Source organism: Pezoporus occidentalis, unplaced genomic scaffold (genome assembly GCF_034315485.1).
Source record: "Pezoporus occidentalis ecotype Australia unplaced genomic scaffold, CSIRO_AGI_Poc_V1 ctg7, whole genome shotgun sequence".
NCBI classification, from domain to species: domain Eukaryota; kingdom Metazoa; phylum Chordata; class Aves; order Psittaciformes; family Psittacidae; genus Pezoporus; species Pezoporus occidentalis.
The window spans coordinates 9478538-9495902 of NW_026916052.1; the positions used below are offsets into that span (position 1 = coordinate 9478538).

The window sequence follows — 17365 nt, forward strand, 5'->3', positions numbered from 1 at the left end:
AATCCAGGTTATTAAGGTACCCTTACCACTAGGTCCTATCTTTTTGGTTTATTTATCTTCCATCCTTCTAGTGAAATGGTGTGTAATGGGTCATCACACTGTTGTTCCTTCGTCTTCATCTGAAACTGACCTGTTAAAAAACCCACATAGATTCTTTATTGATATCAGGATAAATAATATGCACTAAAGCAGTTACACAGATGAGTTGTCCCCTCTCCACAATGCCCATATTGTCTGGAAAATTAATTTTTACAGATTTTTTTCCAATCCTTCTGGAATACATACACATACTCTTCAAATACTCAACTGGATGCAACTCAGTGAATGCACACTGAATTTTATGCCTTTTGCAGTTAATGTATGCTTATATTCAGACTGCTTAATCCATGTTAGAGCTGAAAAATCTTTATTAGTAAATATTCAAGCTTGAAGAAACATTTTAAGATGTTGTTGTCATACGAAGAATTATAAAAGCAAATTATGTTTTTCATTGTTTTACTCTAGATTTATTTTTTCCTTTAATGTGGAAACCTAGAATGTCAACATCTGAGTGATCGATCTAGCTTCTTTCAGTAATCCATTTTTTACATTTGACAGCTAAAATTCAGTAGGACAATAATTTTTCTGTCGATTTTCGAATGAGACAAATCTGAGAAGACATTGTTTCTGCTGAGTAGATGTCTGTATTTAGTCATTTGAAATCTAGTTTGTATGCTCTTCAAACGCGTATTAGATGTTCTTTCTTCAAAGTGGAAACAGTCTAGTGGAATTAGCGTAGTGCTGCTTCCAGAAAGTATGTGGGTAGATGTTGTTCTTCAGCCTTTAATCCTGCTTTAAAGATGCCAGTCGCATTTTTTACCTGCCCAGAGATCCAAAACAGTAACTTAGTTTTTCAAAGTCATGATAAATATTGCATCAAACTTCTACAGTAAGGGTTGTCTTATGCTAAAATTTTGGAATGATGAGTGAAGGAATTGAAGGATTAATTCATGAATGCACAGATAAATTCACACATGCTGTTTTGTTAAGCATCACCTCACACTGAGAGAGCATACAACTAAATGGAGCAACATATGTACTGGCTTGAGTTTTGTTAATGTTACAATTCACTCTCTTTTACAAGAACCTTACTTGCTAAGCAGTGAGCAGGATGACCTGAAAGGTTTTAATGCCATTTCTGTCACTAGGTACAGTATTCAGAATGGAAATCTTCAGTTTTACATACCAGTGCCAGGTGGCATTTGTTAGCATTTGATGTTTCTCTTCCTAAAAGTTTGGGTATGTGAAAATAACCTGTCTGACCACCTCCATACAGTTTTCTAAAGTGAGATAGTATTATCTTGAGTCATTATTGGTTGCATGATACCCTGCTGTCTGGATATTGCTGCACTTCTTAAAGTAAAACAGTTGTGTCTCCTCAAGATTACTAACCATGTTCCATGGAAGGCAGTATTTCTTAATCTGATCAATGAACTAACTGGCAGAGAGGTTTGTAATTCAGTTTTTATAAAGGAGGAGTCCTGTTTAGTTTTTATTCTCTGTCCCAGGAAGACAGAAACACACATAACAAGACAATTGCCTAATGGCAACCTCTGCAAAAAAAAAGATGGGCACTTGATATTCAGAATACAGTGTTAAAAAAGAGGCCTAAAGGAAATATGAGTAAGGAAGAACACAGGACTGACTATAGAAAGGTAGTCAGTACATACTTCATGCTAAAGAAAAAAAAACGAAAACCACAAGGTTCTGAATTCTCTTAAACCCTGCATTTTGCCATTCTTTTTAATTAATACTGATTTATTTTCAGATGTCAAAGACAACTCTTTCAGTCGATCCCGGAGTTCTAGTGTAACTAGCATTGATAAAGAGTCACGTGAGGCAATTTCAGCTCTCCATTTCTGTGAGACTTTCACAAGAAAGAATGATACATCACCTTCCCCTTGCCTGTGGGTTGGGACCACGCTGGGTACAGTGCTTGTCATTGTACTGAACTTACCCCCAGGAGGAGAGCAAAGACTTCTTCAGCCAGTAATTGTTTCTCCTAGTGGTATGTACAAAGCAAATGGGCTAAAGTATACTTTTGATAATGTTTTGTTGACATTCCTCATAATTTTATAAGGAAACTATTTTTCTTAATAATGGGTTAATTAAGAATTAATATATACACCATTAATATAGCTACTGAGGCTAACAATTTAGATTGGTTACTTAATTACCAGTGTTTTAAAGTTGTGAAGTTGAAAATATGATATTGTATAATATAAAACACCACTTTAGTGTATACTTGCTGAGAAAAGCATGTTTGCTGACCTTAATATAGTTCCTGGTGATTGTTAAACAGAGATGGGATTAGAGATGAATATTTCAAGTGCTTAAGTCTATTACTTTTTTAGTCATGAGGTAGGAGACTTTGAGCTGTCCCGCATCATAAAAAGGGAATACAAGTTAAGGGTTATATATTGAACAACTAGCTTTAATTAGTGATTAAATATTCCTTTGGATTGCAGTGGGAGGTCTTCTATCTTGTTTTTCTGATAGACAGCAACTGATTCAGTTGCAATTATGTATTAATGGTTTGCTGAATATGCTGTTAGGCATGGAGTTAGCTTTCCTGCTACAACTGTCTCATACAGAATGTACTACTGTGTTCCACTTTGCTCTCGCAGATGGATCAGGACATGCAAATGGTAATGCTATATGATTGACATAGTGATTAGGAGTAGTGTGGCCTCTAGACTATATATGTGATTTGTGCTTCTCAAGTATGGTATTGGCAGTAGTATTCAGATTTCCTAAAACAGTAAAGGCAATGCTGCAGATTGGATAATAATTTTTATCTCTGGATCTGCAGCATAAGCATTAGAAGATACTGCTATGTGTATGATTTTTTTTTTTGTGCACTTAGCAAATGTTTGGTTTTTACTTGCATATGAACAAGTAAACTAAGAAACTTATTAGCTTAATATTTTGTCTACAGAGACAGTGATTTAAACAGTAAGGAGAGAAAACTTCTTTTTCATTTTACGCTAGAGAAATGGATTCAAGCAGAAGCTGCAGGGCAAAAAAATCCTGCGTGTTGCTTGTTTCTGAACCTGTCTACTCTGAAGAAAAAAAGAGGGTCTCACCTTTGACTAATGACATTTATATCAACCATCCTGTGTCCTCCTCAGAGATTGAAATGAGTTGCATTTGTGACACTGAACTTGAAAACAAATATGCATTCCAGCTTGGCACTCTTAATAAATGTGTATATTTCCATTGAAGTTAACAGAGCAGTATGCATGCACTTAACCCTTGAAAACTGGTTTAACATTTTCTTGAATGCCTACATGTTCTTGAATGTGCTTCACTGGTCTGAAGGTTTTGGTATGTTATTTTGCTACAGAGGCAAGCCTACATTCTTGTTTCTTTGCATTGTGCTAGCTTCTAAAGAAATATTCTGTAGCTGAAAGATAATTTAGAACTGTTTTAGAAATGCACTCAATTTCTTTTTTCTAGGAACCATCCTGAGGCTAAAAGGGGCAATCTTGAGAATGGCTTTTCTGGATACAACAGGATCTTTGGTCCCACCAGCACATGAACCCTGGAGAGAACACAATGTTCCTGAAGATAAAGATGAAAAAGATAAATCGAAAAAGCGACGACCTGTCTCAGTGTCCCCCTCTTCCTCTCAGGAAATCAGTGAAAACCAATATGCAGTGATATGTTCAGAAAAGCAAGCAAAAGTTATCTCGCTGCCATCCCAGAACTGTATTTATAAACAAAACATAACAGAGACTTCTTTTGTTCTTCGTGGAGACATAGTATCATTGAGTAACAGTATCTGCCTTGCATGTTTCTGTGCCAATGGACATATTATGACTTTTAGGTAAGACTAGTTTGATAATAACTTAAATATTAAAAAAAAAAAGTTTTCTGCTAGATAAAACGCTTCCTTTTCCATAAGGATGTGATCTAAAAAAAGATAAATCTACATTCACTCAGTTTTGATAAATCTCTAACACCTGAGTCTGCATAATTTTGAGTATGCATTCCTGTTAGTTATGCCTTTAACACATGAGAGTGCTTACAAGTTTAGGAGCTACCCTGATTCAAGAGAGAGATCTAAATGTGTGATACAAGTCCATGAGTTGAAGAAGCTTGTCTCAAAGGTGAATTTATTCCCTGATGGAAAAAACATGCCTTCAGTTAGGCTTTCAGCTGGTACCTGACCATAACTCATATTTTTGTGCAGCTGTTTACATCACGCTCATGCCTCAAGCTTACTATTTTGTTGTGTAGCTTGTTCCTGTCTTAAATGCCTGAAACTCAAGCTGTAGAGGCAAGATGAATTGTAATACAGTAGTATAATAGTATATATTGCCAACCGTATCCTGGGCTACATCGAGAGTGTTCAACAGGTCAAGGGAGGTGATTTTCCCCATCTACTCTGCTTTTGTGAGACCCCACCTGGAGCACTGTGTTCAGGTCGGGGGCCCCCAGCATAAGGAGGATGTGGACCTGTTGGATTGCGTCCAGAGGGCTACAACCATGATCAGAGGGCTGGAGCATTTCTGCTATGAAGACAGGCTGATAAGAGTTGGGCCAGTTAAGCCTGGAGAAGAGAAGGCTCCAGGGAAACCTTAGAGCAGCCTTCCAGTACCTAAAGGGGGCCTGTTGGAAAGCCAGAGAGGGTCTTTTTACAAGGGCATGTTGTGACAGGGGGACAAGGAGATAGATTTAGATTAGGTATTAGGAAGAACTTCACTATGAGGGTGGTGAGACATCGGAACAAGTTGCCCAGAGAAGCTGTGGCTGCCCCATCCCTGGAATTCTTCAAGGCCAGGCTGGATGGGGCTTTGAGCAACCTGGTCTAGTGGAGGGTATCCCTGCCTATTGCAGGGGGGTTGAAACTAGATAATCTTTAAGGTACATTGTAGGGAAGTTGAACTTCCAAGGATTAGCTCCATTTCATAAAAATTAATTGTTGTTGGGAACAGGACTTAATGTTCTGCTTGTGTAAAGCTGGCAGAGGATTGTATCACATCCAAGATGCCCAATATTTCCCTATTGATACATGTTTAGATGGGACTTAAGAGTCTGTTACAGATTTGGTTGATACTATGAAGATGCTATCATGGATATCATGCTTGTCATATCTGATCTGGGTTTGTGTTTTGTGTTGAAGCTGTAAGGATGTTCTATGTTTCCATCAGTCTGAAGCAAAGCACTCCCCTGTTACTAACTCACTCTTGGGAATATTCTTAGTTTTGACACATGCATGGCAGAAGTGTTGTTCCTGGGTGACATGCTTATAAGAGAATATTGCTTTTTATTTCTTACCTATAGAATTTGCATCCAAAGTCATGCTACCAGTTCTCCTTTCTTTTGTTTGTCATACTTGAAGTTCCCTGCTAAGAGGCAATTCAAAATCAGTAAAACGCAAGTTTAACATTTAGAAATCTCAGTAACATAAAAAAAAACAACCAAAACCACTCACTGTTGCAATTACAGTCTGCTTTTTCATTGCTTTTGACTTCACTTTGCCCCTTTACTGCCTTTTTTAGTTTCTAGAATTAATGATATTAATGGAGATGATTTCTGCAGCAAAACCTGCTTAATGTATGTGTGCAAGTGTTGGCGCATTTGCACTAATCTTTTGTAAATCATGGAGGGAAGGAATGCCATCCAAAGGGGCCTCGACATGCTTGTGAGGTGGGCTGATGCCAACCTCATAAAGTTTAACCATGCCAAGTGCAAGGTCCTACACCTGGGTCAGAGCAATCCCAGGCACAGCTACAGGTTGGGCAGAGAAGAGATTCAGAGCAGCCCTGAGGAGAAGGACTTGGGGGTGTTGGTTGATGAGAAAATGAACATGAGCCAGCTGCAGTGTGCGCTTGCAGCCCAGAAAGCCAACCGTATCCTGGGCTGCATCAAAAGGGCATGACCAGCCAGTTGAAGGAGGTGATTCTGCCCCTCTATTCTGCTCTCGTGAGACCTCATCTGGAGTATTGTGTGCAGTTCTGGTGTCCTCAACATAAAAAGGACATGGAACTGTTGGAACAAGTCCAGAGGAGGGCCACGAGGATGATCAGGGGACTGGAGCACCTCCCGTATGAAGACAGGCTGAGGAAGTTGGGTTTGTTGAGCCTGGAGAAGAGAAGGCTGCGTGGAGACCTCATAGCAGCCTTCCAGTATCTGAAGGGGGCCTATAGGAATGCTGGGGAGGGACTCTTCATTAGGGACTATAGTGATAGGACAAGGGGTAACGGGTTCAAACTTAAACAGGGGAAGTTTAGATTGGATACAAGGAAGAAGTTCTTTACTGTGAGGGTGGTGAGGCACTGGAATGGGTTGCCCAGGGAAGTTATGAATGCTCCATCCCTGGTGGTGTTGAAGGCCAGGTTGGACCATGCCTCATCCAAACCCACATGGCTTAGTGTGAGATGTACCTGCCCATGGCAGGGGGGTTGGAACTAGATGATCTCAAGGTCCTTTCCAACCCTAACTATTCTGTGTTTTTACAAAAATTTCACAATTGCTGTTTTTGAGACAGTGGTTTATTTTGGGTTCTGTTTTTCAGGACATCAGGTATTTAGTCACTTCTTACTTGCATTTGTTATTACTTTGAGAGGAATGTTTGTTAGCAAGAGCATTGTTAAAGCCTGAGTGTGCTATGCCTGTCCTTCAGTAGCTCGATGCAGTAAGTACTGCAGTTACATGTACAGATTAAGAAAATACAAGGTAAGCAAACTTTGCTTTGAGGACTTCGTCTTACACATACAGTCAGACAAAAATGTGGACATAGTTAGTAAGATTTTTTGAAAATACTTAATTCTGTTTTCCTTTGAAAGCACAGCCCTGTGTATTTCCAAGTGTTCTTGAAGAGAGATCTTTTAGAATGGTATTTTTAGTCAAAGATAAATTTTTCACCTGAGAGAAAAGGCAGGATGTTGAATTATAAAGTTATGGTAGATATTTATCAAAATACTTTGTTATTAACTATTGAATAATGCTTTAAAATTAATCTGATATACACACAGGGGATATCATTTAAGTGATGCTTTTAAACACATCTGTGATGCACTTGTTTAAATTTCACTTTTGAGGTGCTACTTTGGAAAGTCTCATTTATGTTTTGAGATATTTTGTAATCACATTAAATGATACCCTGTTTGTATGGCACTTATGGCGATAGTGAAGAGAAAAATAATGTATTATGGTGTTAAAAATGAGCCATTTGGTCTAATAGTAGACAATCCTGCTATATTTGATGGGACTTTTTAATTCTTTTTCTTAAGTTTGCCAAGTTTAAGGCCATTGTTGGATGTATATTACCTGCCACTCACCAATATGCGGATAGCCAGAACATTCTGCTTCACCAATAATGGACAAGCACTCTATCTTGTATCACCAACTGAAATACAGAGGCTCACCTACAGTCAAGAAACATGTGAAAATCTTCAGGTAATGAATTTAAAAAACAGTTTTCTTAGATATACTCTGAGGTTCTTGGTTCTGGATTCACAATGCTTACATTAATTTGTTGTAAAGCTTTGGCTTTTGAGTTTCGGTTTTCTGTTTTTCCCTCAATGTAGAGTCTGATTGAGGATGAATCACTTCTACTCTTAAATTTACTGTTTCATCCATTCTTTTGTGTTTCAAACAGTTTCTTAAATTTCCTTTTTGATCAGTGGGAAACTTCCTTGCTCAACATGCACTGTTAACGAAAACTCCCTTGTTCAATTGATGCTGGTGGACATGCATGCTGACATAACTGAAGGATGCTATCTTGGGGTACTTTAAGAAAGCTATTATATTTCAGGGATATTAACATTAAAGATTCTCACCATGCTCCAGCTTGGAAGTAGTATAGAATACTGAAACAGCAGAGATGCAGGCTATAAGGTCTCCTGTGGTACCACACAGGATTATTTGTAGATATAATGTGAATAGAACAAAATCAGGAGTGTTGCCCAAAATACAGGTTTACTTGAACCGGTTTCTTCACTACAGAATCGCATGCGCTATAAACCTGCAACTATCAGATGGATAGTTTGGACAGATTTCTTAATGTGTTTTTATTTTTTATTTCCTAAGTTACCTTGCAAAGGCAGATGCCTATTAAAGCATGTTAATTTTGAAATTCAAATCCACAAAGTTTGCTCCTTAAGGAATATTCCATTAATTTGTGTGTGGAATAATGTATGCTTTGTTGTGTCTCTTCATTGTAAAGGAAATGTTGGGTGAGCTCTTCACTCCTGTAGAAACACCAGAAGCACCAAACAGGGGGTTCTTTAAAGGCCTATTTGGAGGTGGGGCACAGTCACTCGACAGAGAAGAACTCTGTAAGTTTCTTGTATTCATTATTTTTTGGTATTTCTGCCTAACGAAGCCAGTGATCCTTGAGAAATGTATTAACCTGCGACAATAGAACACTACATTTGCAGAGAGGAGAGTAACAAAAGGGATGACAAATACCTTTTCATAGCTTTTGTGTTGTACACCTTACCAAAAGATCAGAAATGCTTGGTACTGTTTCTTCACAGGCTCCTTTACCTCATTTATTCAGGAGTGGATTATAAAATGAGAAGTGGGACAACTGATCTTATTTTTATTCATCTTTATGGAATACATAGTACTGACCATGATATTTCTTAATCCTGTTAAACTGAAAGGGGCTGGTCCTGGAGAGCACTATGCTGGATAGTGAGAAAATTAAAACTCCATCTTACTTCAGTGCATTTGCTAGATTCTTTTTCATCATTTGACTTATGCAGAGATGCCTTAGCAAGCACAAGGATAGAATGGTATGATAGTTCAGTTCAGCTACGTTGCTAAAAACCACCAGCACAGTTCTGTTGATGACTGATGTCAGCACTGGTGAAAGAGTTTTAATTTCACACTCGAGCTGTGGAAAGGTTATTATTTTATAACCTGTCTGGAAAACTTGGAAATATGTTTGAAAATCTTAATTTTATTAAATAATGTCTAGTAATATTGAGTAGTGAGTACTGCTGGTAGTCACACCTATGATTAGGTGTTCAGTGTCCATACAAAGAAATGTCACCTCTTTATAAACTAGTTACATTAGTGTTTGTGTATAAATGGTAGAAAACCTCACTATTGTGTTCTTGCTGCTTTGTAAATGCCTCTAGTTGGAGAATCAGCAGCTGGGAAGGCATCAAGGAGTCTTGCCCAGCATATTCCAGGACCTGGGGGTATTGAAGGTGTCAAAGGAGCAGCATCTGGTGTAGTTGGTGAACTAGCACGAGCCCGGTTGGCACTAGATGAAAGAGGACAGAAACTAGGAGAGCTGGAAGAAAAAACTGCAGCTATGCTTTACAGTGCTGATTCTTTCTCTAAACACGCTCATGAGGTGAGTCTGTTGCATGTTATGCTGAACATTAATCTGATTCTTTATCAAATAAATGTTTTGCAAGTAACCAGTTTATGCAAAAGCATGTCAGAAGTATGTAAAGGGAATGAACTAACATGGATAAAGGACCTCTTAGGTCTGTTTTACCTATTAATCATTACTCTTAATAATTGAGTATTAATTAAAACAGCTTTGCCTTGTGGCTCATTGGTCTAGAGCATACCCTCTGTCTGAGTAATATGTAGACTTCCAAAAGTGCATCTCAGTTCCCATTACTGAGATATAATTAATTTTGAGGCCAAATCATCAGCAGTGATGCTACCATTAGAAAACTCATCATGCTAAATCCTTGCTGTTCACCAAAGTTGTTGCACTTTTGAGACACTTTATTAAAATCCCTTTGCTCATACTGCTTTGTAAGCATATGATTTGTTTGTATCATTGTACTTCTTGGTATGTTACAGAAACAGTAATTAGAAATGTTTTTTTGTTTTTTTCAGATGATGTTGAAGTACAAAGACAAGAAGTGGTACCAATTCTGATGAGCTCATCAATTACATCTGTTTAATTTTGTCCTGATGGAAAAATCTTGGGTTTTCATTAATTTTGGCAGGACCATTGAAATTTAAAGGAGTATTCACCATTGGATACTGTGTTTCCTAGCACAAATCACACACTGTTTTACCTCAGTCGTGGCGTGAACTGAGGAGCTTTAGATTTAAAAGAAACACACACAAAAAGCAAACTTGAGTGTTTCTTATTCTTGAGTGATTAGCTGAGAGCTGGAACAGAGAAGGTAACCAGAACGTATGGAAAAGAGGGTAAAAGTTAAAATGTAGTGTGAGATGGGCAGGGGCAATGCAGGGTCAGTCCTGTGTTAATATTTCGTATGCCAAAAGTTTTTGTGCTATTGTAATTGCTGCCAGTGTTATATGCTCCTGTGAGGAGAGGCAATAAATCAGGGGTCCAAGAGCTGGAATGAAGTTGTTTGTCTTGCTGGACAGTAGCTGACTTACCCTCTCTAGGACGCACTATATTTACCATTATTGCTGAGGAAGAGTTTGCTGTCACTTCTTTCATCGGGAAAGCTGGAAGCTTGGAAGATGTCTTGTTGAAAATTGTATACATAGTTGACTTGTGCATAGTCTTTTCTTGGACCCCTGATCTAGTATTCTTGTATTCACATCCTATTCTGTGAAGTGGAAAACAAGAGAAAACACAATTTTTGCATTAAAAAAGTCAAGTGAATAATATGACTGGAATGTGTCATGCTGGGAGTTTTCATTTGTGTTATGTCTGTGAAATGTGATAACATCTTCATTGTGGTAAGAATACTTCAATTTCTGTTCAGTTAAATATTATTCTTTTGCCAAAAATAGCTATTGGTTCAGTTTGTATAACATTTAGAATTGGCTGTGGGTTCCATTCATGCTGTGAACTTTTATAAATGTTTAACAGAATGTATCTTTACAGCCATTAATTAAAATAGCTGAGATAGTTTTGCTTAAAACTCAAGTTCTAGATGCCCCTTTAGTCCTTTACTATGAAATCAGATAATCTTGGACTCAGGTTTTCAAAGTTTTACACTCTGTGGAGGTGCTGATGCATGAATATTGGCAAGCATCTAATATCCTGATAGCTGTCAGTATATTGTTTAGAAAATTCCTGCTAGTAGAGCTATTTTCAAGTACCTATCTCGGCCCCACCCAGCACTAAAGGCAGTCGGCTAAAGTTTTGATTTAGTCTCTGAAGCAGTGTTTTCAGTGTGGGCCATGGTAAGTGTCTAAAACTTCAGGAATTCATGAAATAATGTTCTGTTTGGGTAAGGTAAACAATATTGCTGAGCTAACTTGTTAATGGCTGCTGCACTAAAGCTGTAACAGTGTGAATGACAAGAGCTCTTTTAAGAAGAGATAATTCCTTAAGATAAATGTTTGCATTTCAAAAGTTTATTTAGACTTTTTTCCTCAAAGCAGGAATAGTTACTGACTGACTTTATTTTATAAAAGGGACTACTTAGAAGCAGATAGATCTGCATTGTTTGAAGTTATTCTTTTGGGCTTGCTTCTCCAAGTATCATATCCTTTGTGGGTTTTTTTGCACATGTTCTGAATATTCCCAAAGCAAAACCTTGGTTATATTTGTATTGTTAAGTGATGTTGCAGATACATAGATAAGGCAACCTTCCAAAACACTCAACACATGCAAAATACTGAAGTAACTGATGGTTCCTAATGAATTTTTCAAATGAAAGGTAAATATGTTTGGGCTTTGTAGCACACACTAAATCTTCTGATTCTTCGTATAGTAACACTTAATTTAAAAGGGCAAGTGAATTCTGTTCTTAGTACGAGGGCATGCCATACCATGTCCACTGTTGAAAGAACAAATGAGAATGTGACAATTTGAACAAGCAGCATTCTGATTTCCTTATGGCTCTGTCCCATACCTACTGAGGCAATGTTAACTCCAGTTACTAGACTTGTCTTCCCACGCAGTTTTTGCCTTTACACGCTTTTTCTTTTTGTGTCTAATTAATGCATATTTAAACCAATTCCATTTTGTCAAAAATCCAGGTAGGAGAAAACTAGGTAAACAGCTATCCATACCATTTCCAAAAATAAAACACCCTAGCTGACACTTATTCCCTTTGTTCTGTCACATATGTAAATTGAGATGACTTATTTGACACAGTGAAGGTGAACTATATTTCAGAGCAACAGATCCTGGAAAATTAGTCTGGTCAGGCTCTGGGGGAGAGGATGGCAAAAGTACTCTTCAGCAGATCATGGTATCAGTTCAATGGACGATGATCTTGGCTTGAAAGGAAGGCGTACTTCTCATCAAGAAACATTTGACAACCACCAGCAAGCAAAAAAAATAAGTGGCAGTGGGAGACCATCTGCCAGTACAAGAAGAGCATAGTGGCTTTTTTGGTATTATAAAATTTATCATAGGTGAATCTTTCTTCTGTTGCATATGTTCAGAGCATGCTTATAGATTTGAAAACTAATGATTGCTCATGAGATGAATACACAAATGGTTCTTGGTCAATAAAAGGGGCTATGTACAATTTTTGTCTAAAATGTTCCTGTTTCCTTCTCTGTGGAAGGAAAATGATCGTACACACATTGTTGCGTCTTGTTCCGCTATTGGTGGTGCACCTTTTGTACAGCAAAGTATATTGAAATCCTTGGGGGGAAGCTCCCCTGTTTTTTTCGCTAGCATTTTAGTTGTGTGAAACTTTTTTAGGGTGTCTGGAAAACTATAAAATACAACTGAGCTATTACTTTTTTATTTTTATGATGGAAGTGTAAGAAACTGCTGCTACCTATCTGTTTATATGTAGTGTGTCTCATTAGGAACTGTAAACAAAAGAAGCTTTTTTTCACCTTAGTCCTGCCAAATTGTAACTTTTGAATGCTGGTCTGCGTAAATATGTGTGTATTCCAAATATGTCTGAAAGTGTTACACCACAGGCATCTCCAGTGATTCGTTCTTCAGCAAACAGTCAGATATAAAATATAGTAATAGATAGCTGTGTTCCTCGTCTGTCTTTATGCCAATATTTTTGCCTGAGGTGGTACTTGTGTGGCAGGTGATGCTGGAAAGCTACATCCAAAGGAGGATTTTTGGAAGCAAGTTAATTTCCTCTTTTTCCTTTCATTTGCCTTTTCTCTTTTCCATCGTTGGCTTTTTTATTTTTTGTTGCTTTCTTAATGGCACTGATCTCACCTGAACTTTTAAACTTGAATTTTTCCTGCACTTTAAGTCAGTCATGGTATTTTAGTCCTTAATTTTGTTTCTGCGTTTGTGCAGTTCAGGTTCATTATTTGTATATAAACACACACGTTCAGTAAAGACTTTAGAACAGATTACTTTCAGGCACATTTGCTAATTATGTGACTATCATTTAGAATGTGTGTTTTCTTAGCAAAATATGTATATACAATATAGACTCTAATGAAAGGCACGTATCCTGTGTCAGCATTCAGTTTATAAATTACTGCAACACTGTCACATTTGTTACTAGTTACTACAATAAAATCTGTTATATTTATACATACTGCTTAAGAATATACTTTTAGTTTTAAATAATTTTTATATGTACACTTCTACCTTTAATTTTAAAAAGACTTACGTTCAACTTTTAAGTCAAAGTACTTAAAGTATGTATATTATCCATAGAAGAAGTTGTTTTAAGCTTATGAATACATTCATATCTCATATGGAGATGATAAAATTACTAAGAAATGAAAACAAATAGCCCATTTTGCTTTGCAGAAAACAATCATTTTTATGTCCCATTTTGAACATTCTTTAACAATTCCCTAAGTAAGGAGAGGACAGATTGTGCACTCGGAAAACTAATGTGATGTAAAAGTTATCTCAGTAGCTGCAGTCTGTGGCCAACTGGTTTTCTATGGTTTTATATATATGTATTTTTTTTTAGGTATACACATGAAAGATATTTTTCAGCTTTATTTCTTGAACTCTTAAAATTCCCCAAAACAAGTGAGAGTTATCCAATAAATATTTTCTTTGAGTATTAATCTTTTAATTTTCTTGATGTATTAATCTTGATTATACATCAGCTCTTTACATGTAAATCAGGATTTTTTTTTTTGTATACCAAACATGCAAGAGAAAACTTTCAGCATATGGCTGAAGTGCCCTCTTCTTTCTTACCATGCTTTAACGTAGGTGAGCACAGATAGCAGCTGGGGTTTGGTGCAGGGGAAGGTGGGCAACACCTTGCCTCACTCACTGAGTGGCAGGGTAACTCATCAGTTGAACATGTTCTCATTCTAGCCAATTTCCTGTATGACTTACATGAATCTTTTTGGGTGGGTGTTGGTAGTTTTGCTGTGACCACAAAATCTTCAAATGCTTTGTAGACAGAAATTAATGCTGTTTGAGTGGAGGGAGGAAGTAAACAGAAGAAAGGTGTGGTGTAGGTGAATTGGCTAAACCAATTTTATTCACTGAAAAGCTAAATTAAGCTGGGCCAATTTCTTCTTACATGTGCTAAAAAGATATGCTGTATATCGTCTATTTGATTTCTGTTTCAAACCAGATGAGTGTATGGTGCTTCTGGGTTCTTTTGCACCTTAAAGTTTAGGCTTAAAGAGATGGGCATTCATTTTTTAAAAGATGACAAGGGGAGAAGAGGCAGAAACATAGAACAATCAAATGTCAGGTGTCAATCAGTATTTCTTTTAGTTTTCCATGTAAAGCACACAAAACGTTTAAGTCATACAACTATAGGTTACTTTGACACTTGTTTTACCAGGCAAATAGTAACTCAAAAGTTAAACTGTTTCAGTTGAAAACATGTAAGGAGTTGTATGTGGATTACCACTACCATTCAGTAATAGGTGATGCAAAGGGAGAGGGGTGGGAACATGTTTTAAATATTCCCTTTTAAAACAGAATTGTAAATAAGCTGTACTGTGTTATTTTAGACCTGAGCTCTGCTATCTGTAGTGGTTAGAACTAGGAAAACATGCTGCTTTCTAGTTATGCTACTGTTTCATTGTACCAGCACCATGGGGTGGGGGGAAGGGTAAAAACAGTAAATTTCTCTAACACTGCCCCATTGTGGGTAAGCATGCTTGATGTGTAGCGGTTCTCGTTTATGTATCTCTTAGTGTGTACGTGTGTTTTCTTTCTTTCTTTTTGTTCATTGCAACTTACTCTTCAGTTAAGTCTTGCTGAGCCCCACTAGCTCTTCTGAGGGTGATTACTGGAATATGCATTTTAGGTAGGGTTGCAAATCCATCTGTCTACAAATATAGTTTCATATGAACTGCAAACTGTACTGTTACAAACACAACTATGTTAGATTGCATAGAGTTATTTTACTTACATGTACTTGAACTGAACTATGTCATCATAACAAAGTTAAAAAATTAAGTATGGAATATTTTTGTAAATAAAAATACCTGTGCAGCTGGTATTTTAAATTTAAAATGTATTATACATTAATGTTTCAGAAAAAATGTTCATATATGTGTATATGAATGTGTCATTATGCTGAAGGGCTCTTGATTGGGCAAAATAAACTATTCAAATCTCTCCTGAAATGAGTGGAGCTTACTCCTTCCTACCTAGTTGTTCTCCCACTGGCTGGAGCATGCAATGACTCCCTGGGACAAAAGGCTTTTTCATTTTGCTGAAGTTTTTGAGATGCACTTTATAGCAAGTAGAGCGGTGTGTGCTGGAAGCACTAGCAGCCAGGCCAGTAGCAAATAGTCCCTAAGGAGCACAAAAAGTGAAATGGTTTGTCTGTGGTTATGTTCCCAAGCAGGTCTAAAAGCGTCCTGAAACATGCATCTCAGTGGTGATGATGTGAGCTCCTGTTGCACTTTCAAGCTACCAGAAAAGTTAAGGTCATTCATTTAACAGCCTCGGTATTGTTTTTCTGTTTTGACAGTGTTCATTAATTTAAAATCCAGGATGTGTGGGGAGAAGAAATTAAGCTGATTTTTTTTTTTTCTTTTCCTCTCTGTGTTTTTTTTTCTTTGCCCTATGCTGTATTATTTTCTTTGAGGCTTAGCTCTGCCACAGGCCAGTTTCTAGCTTGTAGTCTATTAGATTTTCTGTTTTCTGCTGTTGGGGGTAGGGGAAGGGAACAGGACTACCCAGCATTGTGAATGTGCTCTGAAATACTGACTCTGAAGAGGGACAGGAGGAGCAACTCTTGAGAAGTGAAATTTTTTGGAAACTCGTGATGTCAAACAGTAAAATATTTCAGTGCTGGTTTATTGTGTGCTTGATATAATGAGAATGTAGTTTCATTTGTGAAGTCTGCTGGTTCCAGGCCTCTCCTGCCTTCCTGTTCTGATTTCACACACACGCACACCCCCAATAGCTGATAGTTACGTTTTCTGAACTTTAAGCTCTGCAACACATGGAGCTATAAAAAGAATGATGCATTGGAATAAAAAAAATGCTTTATATTCAACTGAATTGGACAGAAGACATTCAGAACTGTCACACTGCCTCCTACTAGAGTTAGGGTTAACACCAGCTCTGGTGATCTCTGCCATCACTATTAACACAGCAGGAATAACTCCCTCCTTATGGGGACAGGCAGACAAGAGGAGGGGATTGTCAGACTGAGGTTGTGAAGGGAAGGCCCTTGATTTAGTGAAAGCCAGGATTTGATGAGACCTACATAAAACTTGATCCCTTTGCGCATCATTTTTTACGATATTTCCAGTGCCAGTGTACTGTAAATGCATTGAAGACCTATAGACACATGATGATATGCCCATTAGTATCAAACTGTGCCACTCTCTAAAAGTTTTCCTTATCCAGATTCTTTACTGGGACTGGCCCCTGGCCAGCTCTGCCCAGGAAACTAAGAAGCCCCATAAGGCAGCCCCATAAGGCAGCCGAGGTCCAGTGCAGAGGGACTGTAAATCAAGCAGTGAAAAGGACCGAGTGCAAACCCAGGTACCAGACTTGCGTCCCAACTTTCAAAGGCAGTCTTCGTGCAGACTGAGGAACCAAACCTCTTGTTGCCTGTTGTCATGCAGGTGCTCAAAGGCACCCTAGCTGTTAATCACGACTGCTCCCTCCTCCTGCTACCCCCTTGGCTGTGGGTTGGCCAAGCAACAGGCACTGGCTGTTCCCTCTCTTAGGAGGTAAGGTAGCAACCTTGCTAGAGACATCGCAGTCTGGCCTAAGGAAATAGGATGCTTTACCCCACAGTCCTGCACTGAGAAACACCATGAGAGCAGAATGTCAGCAGACACCAGTTTCTCACCTAGTTTGCCAGCTGTTTTTTCAGAATGCGTAATTAATGCTCTCTTAGTAAGGGCTTGGGGGCTTGCATATGTAACTTGTTAGAGTAGCAGGGTTCTGCTCAGCTGCTGTAGTGCACAGCTGTCATTTGTCAGCCACAGGAGACAGCCTAGGCTGAGATTTGAGCTCAGGCTGCTTGGAAATGAGGGAGCTGTACCCCTTGGCTGGTTGAGACCTAGGGAGCACTCCTTTAGC

At 38.1% G+C, this 17365-nt stretch overlaps 1 protein-coding gene across 12 annotated transcripts in view; it reads left to right on the forward strand.

Annotated features, from left to right (window-relative positions):
• STXBP5 (syntaxin binding protein 5) overlaps positions 1–15444 on the forward strand; it is a 116490-nt gene extending 101046 nt beyond the window's left edge. For 10 of the 12 annotated variants that reach the window (XM_062641679.1, XM_062641683.1, XM_062641671.1 and 7 more), the window contains 6 exons: positions 1808–2047; positions 3499–3868; positions 7281–7446; positions 8216–8327; positions 9138–9358; positions 9859–15444. In XM_062641679.1, coding sequence (XP_062497663.1) covers positions 1808–2047; positions 3499–3868; positions 7281–7446; positions 8216–8327; positions 9138–9358; positions 9859–9900 — 1151 coding nt within the window. In that variant the 3' untranslated portion in view covers positions 9901–15444. The remainder of the gene's footprint in view (positions 1–1807; positions 2048–3498; positions 3869–7280; positions 7447–8215; positions 8328–9137; positions 9359–9858) is intronic. The other 2 variants (XM_062641681.1, XM_062641682.1) reach the window with 1 other exon arrangement.
• Positions 15445–17365: the final 1921 nt, after the last annotated feature.